At 39.2% G+C, this 17,897-nt stretch overlaps 1 protein-coding gene across 1 annotated transcript; it reads right to left on the bottom strand.

The window, feature by feature from the left end:
* Nucleotides 1-2,217: 2,217 nt before the first annotated feature.
* Nucleotides 2,218-5,648, bottom strand: LOC147603208 (cyclin-D3-1-like). The gene is made up of 6 exons (XM_086796912.1): nt 4,879-5,648; nt 4,622-4,708; nt 4,364-4,486; nt 4,023-4,269; nt 2,769-2,902; nt 2,218-2,485 (listed from the first exon to the last, which is right to left on the bottom strand). Exons 1-6 carry the CDS (start codon nt 5,641-5,643, stop codon nt 2,369-2,371), a joined length of 1,473 nt encoding a protein of 490 aa, XP_086653038.1. The 5' UTR covers nt 5,644-5,648; the 3' UTR covers nt 2,218-2,368.
* Nucleotides 5,649-17,897: the final 12,249 nt, after the last annotated feature.

The following is a 17,897-nucleotide window of genomic DNA, read 5'->3' as shown; positions in this document are numbered from 1 at the left end:
TAAACTTCTAAATAGGATGGGTAGAAGATACTGAAGACATGGGAGAAGGAAGATAATCTACATTTAGTTAGGAGAAGGAAGATCATTTTCATTCAGTTTTAGGAGAAGGAAGATCATTTTCATTCAGTTTTAGGAGAAAGAAGTTGACGGCTCTCAAAAAGTCTTTGACTATAATAAGTGGCTTACCAAGGTCAAACTCATCATGCGCAACAATGGAAGTAGTCCCCTTTGAAAAGGTTGAGCCATTAGCATCAAAATTACTAAACAAAGAAGAACTACAATCAGTCAACTTAGATGGCCTTACAATGCAACAAGCTAGAATAGTTCTTGATAGAATGGTTGCATACTTCTTCAAAAAATCATTGATCAAAAAGATCCCAACCAAGTATTTAAAGCTCACCCTACTCACTTTCTTTGAAGAAAATTTGAGAACATGGTGGTACCAACTCCCTAAAGAAACTCAGACCATAATGGCTTCTCTTGAAAAGCTTCTGCTTAAATAGTTCTCTTGAAAAGCTTCTACTTAAATAGTTATTTAGAGAATCAGTTAAATGAGAAGGAACACTACAAAAACCAATTCTAGAGAATGAAGTGATGTGATCTAACAAGTATCAATGAATGTTAGGATAATATTCAACATTTGATCTATCAAGTGCAGTTATGGAATGATTCCTTTGCTAAGCATATCTACCTAAATTCTTTGTTGCAGTGAAAAGAGTCTGACTCCTTATTCTAGCAAATAAGAAAACCTAGAGCCAGAAAGAGGTTGGTGGATCAAGAACTAGGTCGTCCACCTACCATTGACTAATAATCCACACAAACTAAGCCATTGTTACACATGTGCCTTCAAACCTCTACCAACTAGCTATGGGGTCTAGGTTCCTTAGGAAGTTGTTTGCAACCCTACAGAGAGCTTAGAGTTCGGTAGATCACGGATGGAGCATTAGGAGATAGGCTACCCACCCACCACTTTCGTGGGCCCATTTTGTGATGTTAGGTGGTTGGATACCAATGGTGAGGGGAGTAAATTAAAGGGGGGGAACACAACATTAAATTAGCGTGAAAAGAATAAGTTGCGAGAAACTACAGAAAGTTTCAAGTTGAAACATTCAAAGATGCGTTTAAACATGCCGCTAGTGGTGTTTTGAATGAGCCCTTGCAATTTCTCAATCAAATACCACCACTGAGCCATCTCTCTCTCTCTCTCTCTCTCTCTCTCTCTCTCTCTCTCTCTCTCTCTCTCTCTCTCTCTCTCTCTCTCTCTCTCCGTGAGGCATGTAAAAAAGAACCTTTGAGAAGAAGCATGTTAACAATCTACCCCAAGTTTTAGCCATTCAAATTTCTTTTAAAATCACAAACTAGGATGCAATGGCTCGCTTATCTTCCAGCTTTAGAGGATCTAGAAATAGAGATTGAATTTGTAGTCACACTCTAGTATATATAGGTACATATAAATGGTTTTCATTGCCCACAGTTACTTTTAATTTCGTATTTGCACATTTTTGTAGTAGTAAAAGCACAATAATATGATAAATTTTACCAATACCAATGCACAAAAAAAGTTTTTTTTTTATTCCTTAAAATTAAAGGCAATGCTTAGGCTTAACTAGGATTTAGACTTGAAAATCACTAGAAATCGTACAAATGCTGAGATTTATAATTAAAGTGTACAAATTTCAACCCGTAAAATTAAAGGCAACGTCAAATTCCAACTGGAATTTCTAAATTTCAGTCGAAAAAATTACACTACGAATTGGGTTATGTGAGCACTGCCCACCAATACTAGAGGATCCAATGATGGAGATCGAATTTGCACTTACACTTGCATGCTTGAGATTGAATTTGCAATTACACTTGCATTCTCTATATGTTAATTAACTTAATATATTCAATTTTGTTTATGGAGTTATCAAGTGGAAAATATATTTCTTTATTAAGCCCATATTATAATGTATATGTTTTTGGTGGTATAAGGTGGGCTAATATGAATTCTATGTTTATTCAATGTGGTGGTGGGTCAACGTTCATCTCTCTCTCTCTCTCTCTCTCTCTCTCTCTCTCTCTCTTGCGGGGTGTATAGTCCTCAACTAATTAATTAATGTGACAGAAAATTTGGCACCTGTATTCTTATGGAATTAAATTTAATGAAGGTGGTGCACTAGAGTGGATGCAAAAAAAAAACAAACAATATAAATTGAATATCTTGAAAATGGAGCATATTAGGAAACCAATGAGAGAAGACAAGGTCTCTTCTTTGAAAGAAATATTAATAGAGATGACGTGGCTTGCTCCCTAATTTACTGTAATTACGGTACCAGATTAGATAATCGCCAAGCTAGCGATCGTCATGATGGATTTAAATCTATCATTAAAGTATCAGCGTTGCAGGCAGGACACGGTCCGGAGAGGCAGTGGGGCTAAGGTGATTATTAATGGGATCTACCACAAGGTCTCCCATTGTTTTGTAGCACTCCCTCGCCGCTTCCTGGCCCCCCCAAAAAACAAAGTGAATTTTTTTAAAGAGGAAGTTTTTTTCTAAAACCAAAGAAAATAAAAAAGATTACCCTATAGTTTTCCCCATTCATAATCATATACTTGGTTATTAATGTGTCATATTCTTGGCTATTTTAATGTATCATGTCAACATGGAGTTTTAATGCCCCATGTCTCCCATTACTCTGTCGTATAAATTCCAAAGATTGTTTTGACTTATAAATTATTTGGAATTGCAAAGGTTAAATGCTAGCGAGGGCATTATATTATTGTACCATGTCAATTGGAGCTAGAGTCTTGTGGATGGAATGCAAAATTGATTCGGCTTGTAGGGGCAAAAGCTCCTCCAAAGCATATTGAATTGCACACATTCCCACCAGAGAAGCTTCATAGCCCACAAAAATGACATCTGAAAAAGGGAATGGGAGAAGAAAACAAAACAAAAGAGTTTATTTAGGCCTAATAATGTTCTAAATATTAATAAGATTAAAGAAACTTACAGTCTAGAAAGTATAGGATATTATTATTTAGTGTATATAATGACGATAGTTGTGAGTTGGGTAATGAAGCGAAATGAGTGATTGCAAACATATGTGTATGTGACTATAAAACTACGAACCTACATACGTACTCTCTCTCTCTCTCTCTCTCTCACACACGTATGTATGTATGGGCCAAAACTATATTTTTTGTGAATGTGGTGCAGATTGGACCATATTAACAGGGAGGACATTGTTAACATGCCTTTTTTGGATTTCGTTAGCATGATGCGGATCCAACCATAACAAAAGGGGGCATTCTTAAGATCTTTTCACGTGGACAAAATGATGGGCTAGCACATTGTGATTTATCCAAATTCAAATTAATCCTATATGTATATATGTATGCATGTGTGTATACATATTTAAGACTTAAACTACTTAAACTGTATTAAAGTGAATGTAGAGTTGGCATGCACACAAACATATATAAGTGCACGTATGTATGTATGTAAGAAAGAAGTAAAACAATAGCTCGGTACAATGAAAGAAGTAAAACAATAGCTCGGTACAATGACAGAAGTAAAACGATAGTTAGGTGCCATTTTTGGATTTTGTGATGTGCACGCATCAGACGACACCAAAGGGAGCATTGTTTAGATGTTGCCACATGGACAAGGTGATGGATTGGCACACAACATTTATCCAAACTCCAAAGTTGTATGCATGTGGCTGTGGGGTTTATCTCAGTGGTAGCACACTTGCCTCCCTAGCTAACACTTGCACCCCTAAAGAGACTTCGAATCTAGCCACTTCCATAGTCTCCCTAAATAGAGGTAGATAATCTACCCATTCCCATAGTGGAAAGTCATGGTATGCAATTTCAGTACCCTCCCTCCTACTTAAAAGTTTGTATTTATGTGTGTCACACATAATACATGTACCTTGAGAGACTTGTTAATAGATCAAAAGAGATGTAGAGTTGTATGCACACATCTTGAGAGGCTTGTGATATATATTAAAAGAGATGTAGAGTTGTATGGTACACACCTAGCAGAACGCCTTGCACGATCTCATGTGCTCTGCTTTGAAGAGGCTTTAGGAGATGCATGGGGATGACCTGGCTGCCACTACCACATGAATAAGCTCGCAGGGAGGCCAAGAATGAATCAACAAAATCGGCTAAGCTCACTCCCAGCATGCGCCACTCCAAAGCTCGCAGAATGCTGGCTTCCATGGCCTTAATGACAGCCGTGCCCTCATCGCGTGCATATTGATGATCAATGCCGGCATGGTTCTGCACCATCTGAATCTTCTGATTTTTGCATCATGAACCACGTAAAATGATATTAAATTATTGATCGTGTGGTGAAAATCTTGCATGCTGTTACCTGGATTAATAAGGGCACCTCCGGCGCATTGCTGTGATCCATCTTGAGGGCAATCCAGAGGCATGCCACCCCAGCCACGTGCAAATCATCCACGCTGATCACGCTGCTGTGCAGATCGTTTGCCTGCAATGCAATGTTGAATAATAATATGGTTAATTATTGTTTTTAAAAAAAAAGCATGATGCTTAATCTGAATAAAATTAGCATGGCTAATTCATGTAAAAAGCATGATGATTAATTGGAGCGGTGCGTACTAACCTGCTGCATCCGATTAGAGAGGTAGCGGTCAAGGTACGCCACTGCTTGAGCGATGGTAGACATTCTCACATGCATCACTCTAGCCGCCTGTTTCAAAAGAAAAAAGAGAGAGTAAAATCAACGTCTAAGAATAAGTAGTAAAGATAATTAATCAGGCTCTTCTTAAGTTTTATCACTAGAGAATATATATGTGTGTGTGTGTGTGTGTGTGTGTGTGTGTGTGAGAGAGAGAGAGAGAGAGAGAGAGAGAGAGGGACCTGTAGTATCCACTGCACAGTCTTTCTCCTTGAAGTTGGCCATGATGCATATGGTCCCCTCAGGCCCTTTCCTTTAGGAATGCATGCAGAGGCAGACTGCACCTCCAGCATGCTTTCTACGTACCCCCTGAGGGGCCTGCAATGAGACCATCTCTGCCTCTCCAACAGCACCGCCATGCTGCATTCAGAAGCGATGTTGGCGTGATCAGTCGACGGATCATCGCTTATCCTTGCAGCATTAACGACCCCCCCCATTTTGTCACTTCTTACAGTCCTCAAATCCGTGCTCATACATGAGCTAGGGGTAATTAGCAAATGATCAGTGGATCTGAGGGACCTATCATCATGAGACCTCGTACTGTGGCTCCCATCACTTGCAGATCCAAGCTTCCCATGAACATTGCATTCATGGTACACAGCAGAACCATTACAACACCCACCATTCATGTGAGCCTGCTCATGCAGGAGATCATCTAGCTGCACCATGCAGGTGTACTTCACCCCCTCATCTAGGACACTAGAGTTTGAAGTACTAATGCTAGTAATGTGAGAGCTCCAATGGTGAATTTGGCAGGAGCTCCAACTACACAGAGCATAGCGATCACGGTTAGATAGAATCTGTTGATGGCAATTACAAGAATGGGGAGACAATATTGTGTCTTCAAGATGATCTACGTCTGCTCCGAGCAGCTCGTGGCAAAAAAGGTACCGATCTTCGTGAGGCGGAGAAGGCGCAGGGGGCTCATGAGGTGGTACTGAGCCCATCTCTGATGAGATCAGATTGGAGAACAGGAAGTACTAGTACTTGCAGTCTATGCAGGACTTATATATATATATATATATATAATAATGGTATCACTCATGCGGCCACACTAGTTTGTGTGTCTGCTGGCACAGTCGGCCGAATGAGAGAGAGAGAGAGAGAGAGAGAGGGGAAAGAAAGAGAGAGAGAGAGGGAGAGAGAGAGACAAGAAGCCTTCGGCTGAACGGTCCCATGAAGCCGCACCCCCCCACCGTATCCTACGACTATCCTACCGTATACCAACCGTATGCTTGAGCATTGACCGTTACGTATATACCCTACACCTCCACCCTCTCTCTCTCTCTCTTCTCTCTCTGCCCCATGTCCGGTTTCTTTCAGCGAGGGTTTCTTTGCCCACTCATTCACACACACCAATCTTTTTCTCTCTCTTTGTCTTTTGTCACGGAGCCTAGCCTTGTGTGTCTGCTAGTCATTACCCAATGATCCAACCTGCCCTCCATACCCCTCCTCAAAAATATCACATGAATTCATGCCCATTTTAGCACAAAACATGAAATATCCAAGGCCGTGCGCCCACATGATCAGTGAGGCTTCATGGTGATCGGGCTATATCTTTAATTTTTTGAGGTAAGTTTTTAAATGAAAACATGGTTGGTGCACATGCTCTCATCCATAGAACAAGCCTTCCATTAGTTCTAGACTAGGAGGGACAAAGGGGGGTAGTAAGGAAGGGCACATGCATGCATGTGTGCAAAGGTGGTTGCATTTTTATGCCATCCAACAAGAATGAAAGAGAAGAAAAGTTGTTGCCCCTTTAAAAATATAGGTGGAACATTGGTAAGCTTTGGTGGAAGTATTTGCAATGCTCGTGTTCATGGCTCTATCAAGAATTCATGTAGGAAAGCTTTTAGACTCACCCTACCACTACCATGAAACCCACTACCATCAAGGTAGGTAGGTGCAAAAGGAGGCTACTTGAGAGAGAGAGAGAGAGAGAGAGAGAGAGGAGAGCTACACACATGGAAAGATTTGTCCGTAAAATAAAATAAATTAGTACATGATAATTTTTAAAAGAGGCATTATATGACTAGATAAAATATTTACATTATAAAATTACCATCCATTTTCTCACAAATCATAAAATGGTCAATTCTTTATCTTTTTGCAAATGTAGATTGTTGCATTGTAAACTCTAGAATTTCTTAGGCCAAGGCTAGCAAACACAAACTTCTTATGAGAGAAAATAAAAACCAAAATAATTAAGGGGGGTTTTTCTTCATGGGCTCTCCATGGCTCACTTGTGGAGAACCTCATGGATGGAATCATACATTATGATGAGGGGAGAAAGAACTCACACTAAGGGCTATTAGCACCATTGAAGAGCCTCATAGATGGAATCATACATTATGATGAGGGGAGAAAGAAGTCACACTAAGGGCCATTAGCACTATTGCACATCATAAGTCTCTCTCTCTCTCTCTCTCTCTCTCTCTCTCTCTCTCTCTCTCTCTCTCTCTCTCTCTCTCTCTCTCTCTCTCTTAGTTGAAAAATCACATGAGAATGTCCCTTAAGACCCTTATTTTTATCAATCAGAACACGTGAACATATATCAAAGGTCAAATTTTTAAGTTAATGGTGACTTGCCCCATTAATCGAGAATTCTACTACTTTTGATCACTAATACATGAACATATAAATCATGTGATTCAAAGGTCAAATTTTTAAGTTAATGGTGACTTGCCCCCATTAATCGAGAATTCTACTACTTTTGATCACTAATTAGTATATTTTGATCTCTTTATCACTATAACTCTAGGAGAAATAACACCTTGGCAACAATTATTTTCAAGAAGGTATTTTGGTGTGAATTTTGTTGTGAACCTTAAATATGAGTTTGCCAATAAATTTTGTGAGAGAGCAAGGGAGTTTGACAATGTTAAATACTTATGATTCTTATAAAAGTTAACAAAATTATACTGGTAAGGCACACCATAAAGGCTCACTTAGGATCATCCTATGGATGGGGGGTGATACAAAGAAGTTGTTGGAAGGAATGTTACGAGGGAAACATGTGTTGGAAGTAATGTTCAATATACCAGCGCTACGCCAAGAGATTTTAAAGAAGTTTCTTTATAATTTCACCACAATCTCTTGCTGTACACTTAGAGATTTTAGAGAAGTTTATTTTTAATTTCACCACAATCTCTTGTTGTACACTTAGTTTATTCTTGCTGAACACTTAGGAGATTTTAGAGAAGTTTATTTTTAATTTCACCATAATCTCTTGTTGTACACTTAGTTTATTCTTTAAAAAATGGTGTGTGTGCACAACTCTCTCTCTCTCTCTCTCTCTCTCTCTCTCTCTCTCTCTCTCTCTCTCTCTCTCTCTCATCTTTTGTTGACTCAATGGAGCTTAGTTGTGGTTTGCCTAAATAGAAGAATATACTTTTGTTCACTCAATGGAGCTTAGTTGTGCCTTGCCTAAATTCCTCCAAAGCTTCAAGAAGAATATACTTTAATGGGATTACTTACATCAATACAACACAAGTCACTTATTTCCAGTGCTTGTATCCAAGCTTTAATGAAGAAAAATAAAAAAGTATCAAATATGAAGCATTAATATAAGCACTGAGGAACACATTGCACCACAAGGCTTATAGCAATGCTTATTGTTGTTAAATATGAATGTGCATCCTCACTCTATTTTGTGATGGGTTTAGTTAGCTTCTATTTTGTAAGACTCCCATTATAAGGAGAAGCCATGGTTGGGTTTAGTTAGCTTATGTGTTGTAAGACCCCCATTATATATGGAGAAGTCCATGGTTGGGAAACTTGACGAACGGGCCTCGTTTAGACATTAGATGGCCTTTGGACCACTCCATTTTGTTTAGCCTATGTTTTGTAAGACCCCCATTATAAGGAGAAGCCCATGGTTGGGAAACTTGACAAACAGACACTAGGTCTAAACATGGCTTCTTGATGGTATTCCTAGGTCTAGCACACTATGAGATAGGCTACACATAGGTGTAGATTGCTAGAGCCAAAAAATGGAATGCATCGCTTACTGTACTCTTGGACACCCTATCCTTACATTGTAGGGCCCAAGGTGTGAACAAATGGCCCTGGGAGGTGGGAAAATTGAATCCAAAGAGCTAAAAATGCATTTTTTTTTAGGCTATGATATGGAGTCAAAAGCCTATTGGCTCACTCATGAGGCCAAAAAGGTGCAAGTGAGAAGAGATGTCTAGTTTCAAGAGGAGTCTCAATAAGTGAAGGAAGATCCTTCATCATACTCAACTAGAAGCACACAAAATGGAATCCAAGCGACTATACCACCAAAATCCATGGGGATAACTTCCCTATCCTAGTTTCACAAGCAGTAGGCAACCCACACAAAGTGGAATCAAATAAGGAGGAAAAGATTATAGTTCCATGAAAGGATAAGACATTCCCTATGTGGTGGTACTTGCAACTTATAAAGGGAGCAGGACTGCCAACAGTTTGACAAGGTGACACCTTAAGTTTGAATATCTAAAAGATTAGACAAGCAAAGAAAGAATCAAATAAATCTCACAATACAAGATCCCACTTCTTTTCATGAGGTGCAAGATGGCCCTCATGAGAGGTGGCAACAACCATGCACATTAATAGAATGACTATTGCTATAATGCGAGGTCATTTGGCACCAACAAGTAAGTCTACAAGGCTGGGTATAAAACCAATGGCACCCAAGAGAAGTACAAGGCTTGGATTATGGCCAAGGTTTTGTATAGGTGGAAGATTTTGATTTTCAAGAAACCTTTTTCCCCACTACTCGCATGACCATTATATTTGCATGGTTTTCGCATTGGGAGCACAATAAAATTGGCATTTACACTAGATGGTCGTGTAATCTTCCTTCCACAAAGACCTCAAGGAGGAAGTATATGTGGAGAAACCCCCAGGACTCATTGTGTCCTTGATTTAGAAGGTAAAGTATATATGCAAGTTATGCATGGGACTTAATGGCTTAAAGTAGGCTACAAAGCTTTGTGTGACTAGATTGATTACTTTTTTGAAGGCAATGGTCTCATTCGATTCCCTTTAGATGCAAACTTGAATGTTTCCTTAAGAAGAACATGTGCATGGTTGTTCTCTTGTATATGGATGATGTTATCATAGTAGGTAGTCATTAGAAGAATTTTTCTTGGATCAAGGAGTTGCTTTGTCTCAAGAGTTTGAGAAGATGAACCTCGGACTCATGAATTATTGCTTGGATATTGAAATTTTGTAAGAATTAGGGAATATATTCACCTCTCAACAAAAGTATGTTTTGATGATATCCTAATGGCATTTAGCATCACTAAATGCAAAGCGATTTGATTGTGACTCGATTATGACACCTATGGAGGCTAGTAGGCCAAAGCTTTCTATGAAGGATTCTTCACGAGTACATCCACCAATAGATGAGAGCTTGTCTATGAGACTTATGAGGAATCTTTGGTGAGTCTCATTTCCTTATGTAACAACATGCTATCTTATTAGCTTTGTTAATGTGTCTTATGCAAGTTCTTTAGCTAGCTATGAGAGAACCATTGCACGAGTGTTGCACTATGGCCATGTGGTTATACTAGCTTATGGTATCTTATGGCCCCTTACACAACATGAAAAATTCTCTATTAGTTTTACAACTCATATTGGGCTTGTTATTTGGGCACGAGATGCTCAGTGAGATAGGTTATTGCTTCACACTTGTCCTAATGAATTTCTTGGGTTAGCAAAAAGGAGCTGTGGCACTCTCTACCAACAAAGGCCAAGTACAAGGCTACATGATTAGCATCCCCTTAGCCTCTTATGAGACATTATGGCTCAAGTGGATCTTGGAGGATATGAGAGTAATGCAAGAGAAACCAATGATGTTACATTGTCACAACCATAGTTACATGTCCATTGCAAAGAATCTAGTATTCCAAGCTTGCCCACCAAGCACAATGAGATTTGGTATCACTTTATGTGTGAACTTATCATGTTTGAAAGAAGTGTAGATGGTCTACACCAAGGCTATCGACAAGAACCAACTAGAGTGGCAATTGTCATTGGGCCTCACACTTATTGAGGGGGATTATAGATATTAATGTCCACCCTCACTCTATTTTGTAATTGGTTTTGTTAGCACATGTTTTGTAAGGCTCCCATTATGAGAAGAATCCATGGTTAAGAAACTTGACACATAGACCTGGTGTTTAAACACCAAACAATTAGATGCAGGCCTTATTAGCCAATACTATATTCTACTATGGTGGCAGGTGTTAAAGTCAAGATCTTGCCTTAGCCTTGTAAAATAATGTGTCATTGGGTCTTTCCTTTGAGCCACAATGCAACTCTCTAATGTGGGTGCACTAGCTCATCCTTCATGAATCCCCACTCTACTATAACATTGACATTAGGGGAGTATTGGTCTCAATTTCGGGCCTTTTTCCTCTAGAGAGGGTTTAGACCAATAGGAAGAGAGCCATCATAATGAAACTTTTAGTAATTAGATGTTTTTGATATCTTCATTTTATGAGTATATTATTAATAAATAAATACAAATTGCATCTCAAAATAATTAGAGCACACTTACTATGTCAATTCTTTAATATATATGAAAACTAAAGTCTTGTTAGCTCATTTAATATAGGTAGTTTTTAGCTCTGAAATTTTGAAATGTTCTCTTTGAGGTTTCTAGCATGAATGGTCTTCCCTCTAAAATTTTTGCATGATTTGGAGGTTATCTATTCTTCTTTTTCCATTTTAGGTTAGCTCTCTTCTTGCATCTACTTTTCCTTTCTATTTGCTTCAATGGTGGCAACCTCACATGCTAGGCATCCTTGCTCCTCTACAAGAGCTATTATAGTATACAACAGCTTTGATATGGATAATCATAGGTGGATTCCTACCACCATCTCTATTGGTAGTTGGGTTACGTTACAGACAAGGAAGAGAAAAAAGTCTATGAATGAGTTCATCGACACTTACAAAGGTAGAGTTAAAGATTTCAAGCTCTCTGACACACAAACGAGCATTAAGGAAGTCCTCATACAACATGCCTACATGCACTTAGAACTGCAATTGCAATGTTGGCCTATTAACATCCCACTCCATAGACCAAACTATATGTGTCAATGTATTTAAAAGGGTTTTACATTATGTTAATGCATTGTGCTTCATTTCTATACTTATGCTTGTCTTGTATTTCTTTATACAGATATATATCTTTCAAACCTAGTAGAATGTTTGTCTATTGATAGTATAGTGGGAATCTTCAATACGTTTCATGCCTTTATATTGGTGAGCACCTACCAAAGTAAGATCAATTAGGTCTTTCGTTGAGTAGTGGAGTTTTCTTTTATGATAAATTTTACACGGCACCTCATAGTTTTATGGGGTATGGATCTTTAAAACCATTACCATAGCCTTGATTCGACGGTCTAGAATGGCCAATACCCATAGTAGAAACAAGTGAGTACTTTAGATTAAAGATATACCAAGACCTACATAGATGTATGAGACTAAATGTAGCAAGCCGCTAGGTGAAAATCATTGTCTTTATGCCATTGCATGTTTTTGTTTACTTCTTTTATGAGGATGACAAGGCCAGAAAAGCACTATCAATGTTTATCTACAAATCAGAGAAATGTCTAGATTTCTTAGATCAAAATGTTTAAATTTAGGGGGCCTAGGGCGGCTCATAGCAAGTAATCAAGGCCATAATACAAGATTAAGCAAATGCTAATATAATATTAAGATATAGATCAACTAATGACACAATGATCAAGACACAAACTTAGTAATCTTCATTACATTAGGCTTGATCCAAATACATCATTATATAGCCCTCATGGAGCACAAGATATGTGCACCCTTGTGCCATCCATGTGTCCATAAATGCTCACACTACATGTGCCACCTTGTGTTTTCCATGTGCTATCTTTTTGACCATTGACTTCACCTTTTATAAATGACCATACAAATCAACCTTTGATCTAAGGCCATTAGTCTTTCTTCTTTCCTTTTTTAAATGTGCATGCTCTCTCCATTACTTTACACTTGTTGCAATATGGCACCACATTTCTCAACCCAAAACTAGAACGTAAAAGAATTAAATGGGGTTACTTGCAAAATCTAGTGAAAGTCTATTGTCTGTAAATACATGATTGGCTCTCAGAATTTCATTTTAACCTTTAATTATATGAGATGGCATTATGTCAATGGAAATCTTGTAGCAATCGATCAACACTTGCAAGAAGACATTGAAAATACATTGATCTTATTAGAGGTATGGTTTGAACATGAGCTCTTGACAGTACTCAATATTAGGTCAAACATCTCCTTGCGTCAAGTGAGATCTTATTAGAGGAAGACATTAAAAATCCATTGATCTTATTAGAGGCATGGTTTGAACATGAGCTCTTGGCAGTACTCAATATTAGGTCAAACATGTATATGGTATGTGGATTTTGACACCTCTAACCACATGACCAATTGTGGTGAGTGGTTTAGAGACATGCAAAAAATGGAAAAATCAGGTTCTATAAAAAGAGGTGATGATATTGCGCATGTTGGTAAAGTGCCACTGTCTATGCAGGGCAAAATGAAGTACTTAGTAGATGTACTTCATGTTCCAAATATTACAAAGAACCTAGTTTCCATTGGATAGATGGTTGAGCAAGGTCTACAAGTGAGGCTTAAGCCTCAAGGATGTTTTGTGGAAGAACTCAAAAATCAGTGTCGCTGCTTGGTTGCAAAGGGTAACATAAATGGCAAGATATACTATGAGAGGCTATAACCCTACCACTCGTGAGATGCGAGTAAGCAAAGATATCTTTGACGAGATGAGTAGCTGGTATGCACTAGCGGCGGCGGCGGTGAAGGCAGGCAACGGAAGATGTAGATGTAAGAAGTGTTGATGTTGCACCACATGTGGAGCAATAATCCAAGTGCTTAGTGGAATTGGGGAGTCCTCTAGTAGTGGATCCAATGTCAGCCCATAGTCATGCAGATCGAGGAGACAGATGTAGGTACACATGTATCATGCAAAGGGAAGGAAAAGGTAGATCAACCTTTTGTGCCTGATATGTCTGTAGGTCACTCATATGTGGATGATGGTTCTAGCGACTATGAGAAGAGCCTTGATGAGGAACTTGGCATTCCATATGTGGTTACTCTTGGTGTAAGGAGAACCAGGGCTATTTTGAGGACACCTGGCACAATGATCTAGGTGTATGCAGGTCTACAAGGGTTAGGTACCCTATGGATAGGTTAAGATATGATGGATATATAGCTCATCATTATGCTTACATAGTTAAAGCAATATAGGGGTTGGAGCCCACTTGTATGAGGAGGCACTTGGGAAATAAGAAATAGAAAGATGTCATGAATGAGGAGATGGCATTGTTGGATGAAAATGTAACATGGGAGTTAGTATCTTTTCCTAAGGAAAAGAAGGAAATTGGATATAAGTGGGTGTATAAGGTCAAGCATAACGCTGATGGTTCAGTGTGAACAAGGAATGAGAGTGATGCACACCCAGATTTTGTGTGCAGGTTACGCAAAGCCTTGTATGGCTTAAAGCAAGCACCAAAAGCATGTTCAAACAAGATCAAGGAATATCTTGTTATCATTAGATTTTAGATATCCAATGAAGAATTTTCACTTTATGTGAAAATGACACCAGAAAGAAAGATCATGCTATTAGTAATCTATGTGGATGACTTGATTATCATTGGTGATAGTGATGCTCACATACATGATGTCAGGAGGCTTTTGAAACAGAAATTTGAGATGAAAGATTTGGGTGGGCTGTGGTATTTCTTAGGCATAGAGGTGGTGAGATCACCTCATGACATTTTGGTATTACTTACAGAGGAAGTATGGCTTGGACTTATTGTCCAAGTATGGTATGACAAGCTCTAAGCCTATTTCAGTACCATGGGAGTAGAACACAAAACTTTTCGCAGATACAAGTGAGCTTTTGGAGGACCCCACTAGGTAGTTTGATCTATATGACCATTACTAGGCCAGACTTGAGCTATGTTGTTGGACTTGTGAGTCAGTTTATGCAGGTCCCTACTAGGAAGCCTCACTTGGATGCAGCTAGACGGATTCTCACGTACATAAAGTCCATGACTGATTATGGACTTTTCTATAAGGTTGGTATAGAGATATAGCTACATGGGTACAAAGATGATGATTAGCGTAGTGTTGCAGACAAGAGATCTACTAGTGGTTTTATGTTCTCAGTTGGGAGTGCTGCTATGAGTTGGAGCAGTATGAAGCAACACATAGTTGCCTTATCAAGTACAGATGCAGAGTACAGGGGTGCTACTATGGTAGCTTGTGAGGTAGCTTGGCTTTAGAAGCTACTTGGTGATATGGGTGAGCCCATGGGTAGGGTAGTTGTCATTTATTGTGACAATATGAGTAGTATACAGTTGACTAATAACCCAGTATACCATGCTAGAATGAAGCATATTGAGATGCACTATCAATTTGTGAGGGAGAAGGTTCTAGCAAAAGTGATGTAGATTTGGTATATGTCAACACAGAGGATCATGTGGCTGACATCTTCACTAAGACAATGGGCACACATAACTTACTTGGAGTGCAGAGTGTGGAGTTGAGCTCGAGGGGGGGAGTGTTGAGATATCAAGCTCAACTAGTGCTACGGTGGACATTGATGACCCACTTGGGTGATAGCTTCCACACTTATGCCACTGGCATGGTTGGTGAGATTATGGTTGATATGCCGCTAGTGGATGACAAGCTGTGTGATAGCCACTTTGGAGTACTAGAGTTATGGCATAGTTATAATACCATCTCATATAGTCACGTTCACACTATAGACCAACCATTGTATGTTATTGTAGGGGAGAGTACTTTCCCTCTATGCATGTACTCTTATCTTTTAGTTATATGGTTGTAGAGAAGAGAAGAAGATAGAAGAAAATTTAGCCATCCATCTCTCTCTTGTGTCTTGTACTCTCTTGTGTGTGTGTGTGTGTGTGTGTATTTTCTTGCAAGATACTCAAGCTCTCCCTCTCCCTCTCCCCCACATTCTCTTTAAGTCAGTGGTAAAGTTATCAGGATGGAAAGCTGTGGATGGTCTAGGATACACAATAAAGTTGGGGTGGAAGTTTAAGTGGTATGTTTGGGACCAATCTTTTACAACCAGATGCAAGGCATACTGGTGAAAAGCTTTGGGTAGCCTTGGAGGTAGGCAGATTATCAAGGCGGCATGTAAGGTAGATGTGAAGTAGAAGTTCTTCATATGAGTCTTCATGTTAGGAATCCTTCTGCTATGGAAATGTCTTAATCCCTTCAAATTTAGGTGGTTAGTAGAAGCAGCCCATGCCCTTTGATTGGCAAAACATGCATCAAAACCACCAAGGAATGATAAGCCTGAGTAGATGATAGTTCAAAACTTCTTAGCGTGTGACATGATATATTATGCCTAGTATTCACACAATGCGTGATACTTAGAAGTGGGAATCTTCATGGTTAATACATTCTCCAAAGTGAGGTTGGGTTGTGTTAAATTGGATTCAAAGTAGAGATTGCATGCATTGAAGCTATTTGGAGGTACCAACAAAGTCAATGGGTCTCTAAGTCATGGGTTGAGGTCTCCCCATCATCAAGATTTACATGGAGGGTTAGCATTAATGAGGCTAGTGCAGATTCATGTGTCCATACATTTTGTGAAGTATAAGTGGTGAAAAAATATGGTGGCCACAATGAAATGTGTAGTTGATGTGCATGGGTAGTGGGTGGAAGGTGGATCTCAAATTGTTTAATACACAAACATGCACACATGTACACACACATGATATCAAGTGAGTTATTTGATGAGATATTTTAAATCATGCCATATACAGTGTATACAAGGGGTACATTTATAGGTTTCCTTTGTAGTACTTATAAATAGGGGGTGTAAAAAATCTAGAAGGATACATGTATACATACATTAGACCCTTTTATAAAAAGGAGTTTGTTCACCATCCCTGTTCTAATACAAAGGACAATGCTCACCTTTACTTGTCATGGGTTAAATTTGCTTATGTCCAAGTTCGTATCTCTGTAGACTTCAAGCGTTGCTAGTGTAGCTAGCACCACTCTCTTTCCTCCTCCTCAACCTATCACCATGAGGATGCCATACTTCACACAATGACATTCACTCCTCTTGACTCTCATACTCAAGTGCACAAAAATGTGGCTCTCTCCTCTCAACTCTCTCTCTCTCTCACACACCATAGACAAGCAAGAGAACATGGAGATAAGGCTAAACTCAATTGGCACAAATGTTAAAACCCCATAGATCTCCCTAGCTAATCACTATGCATAAACACACATAATCCAGGCATATACTCATCCACCCGACCACCCCCAAGGCCAAGGGTGCACACATCAAAGTAATGAAGAACCACATATCAAACATTGGTGTCCCATACCACCAAAAGTTATGTCTTCAATCTAGCAGCACATAGCTCTAGCATGATATGGCAAGAGAGTAGATACTATGCTCTACACAAGAGAACATCCCTTGAGAGTGCCCTGTGCCCCTATTATATAGGAGAGCTCTCAAGTGACTCTTGACTCTCCATTTATATGTGTGACCCTTGGTTACCTGACCCTAACCCCAACCCCAAGGTTAGGTCCTTGTCCCACTAGAGTATGTTCCCATGCTCCCATGCCTAGGGTGGGTTAGCCTCCTAGTATATGCACATAACATACTTCCCCTCTTCCAAAACATTGGACTCTTGCAATGAAAAGAAGGAAACCTGCGTTGAACGTTCTCAGCTGACTCCTAAGTCAAATCCTTGATTTCCTTATATTTCCACTTAATTTTAACCTTAGGGATTAAACAACTACGAAGTTTCCTTTCCCTGAATTCAAGTACCTTTTCAGGTTCATGTGGAACATAGGATAAATCCTCGACCTCAATGAGTTTGTGAGGAGTAACTGTGTTATCCTCACCTACCCGCTTCTCTTTTAGTCTGCTGACATGAAAGACTATATGAACTCAGACATGTGGAGGTAGTTTTCACTCATACGCAACCGTGCCAATCCGACGTATAACTCGGAATGGACCACGATATCTAGGACATAATTTTGAGCACTTTCCTATTGATAAAGTTTGAGAATCTAAAGACACTTTCCTATTGATAAAGTTTGAGAATCTAAAGGAACTTTCAAATAAACCAATGCTCCTGGCTCAAAAGATTGAGGTGAGCGTCCCCTA

The sequence above is a fragment of the Cibotium barometz genome, chromosome 64, assembly GCF_041138505.1.
Source record: "Cibotium barometz isolate CiBa-2024 chromosome 64, ASM4113850v1, whole genome shotgun sequence".
Classification (NCBI taxonomy): Eukaryota; Viridiplantae; Streptophyta; class Polypodiopsida; order Cyatheales; family Cibotiaceae; genus Cibotium; species Cibotium barometz.
The sequence above is the reverse complement of the archived record's forward strand: the minus strand, read 5'-3'. Positions and strand labels throughout refer to the sequence as shown.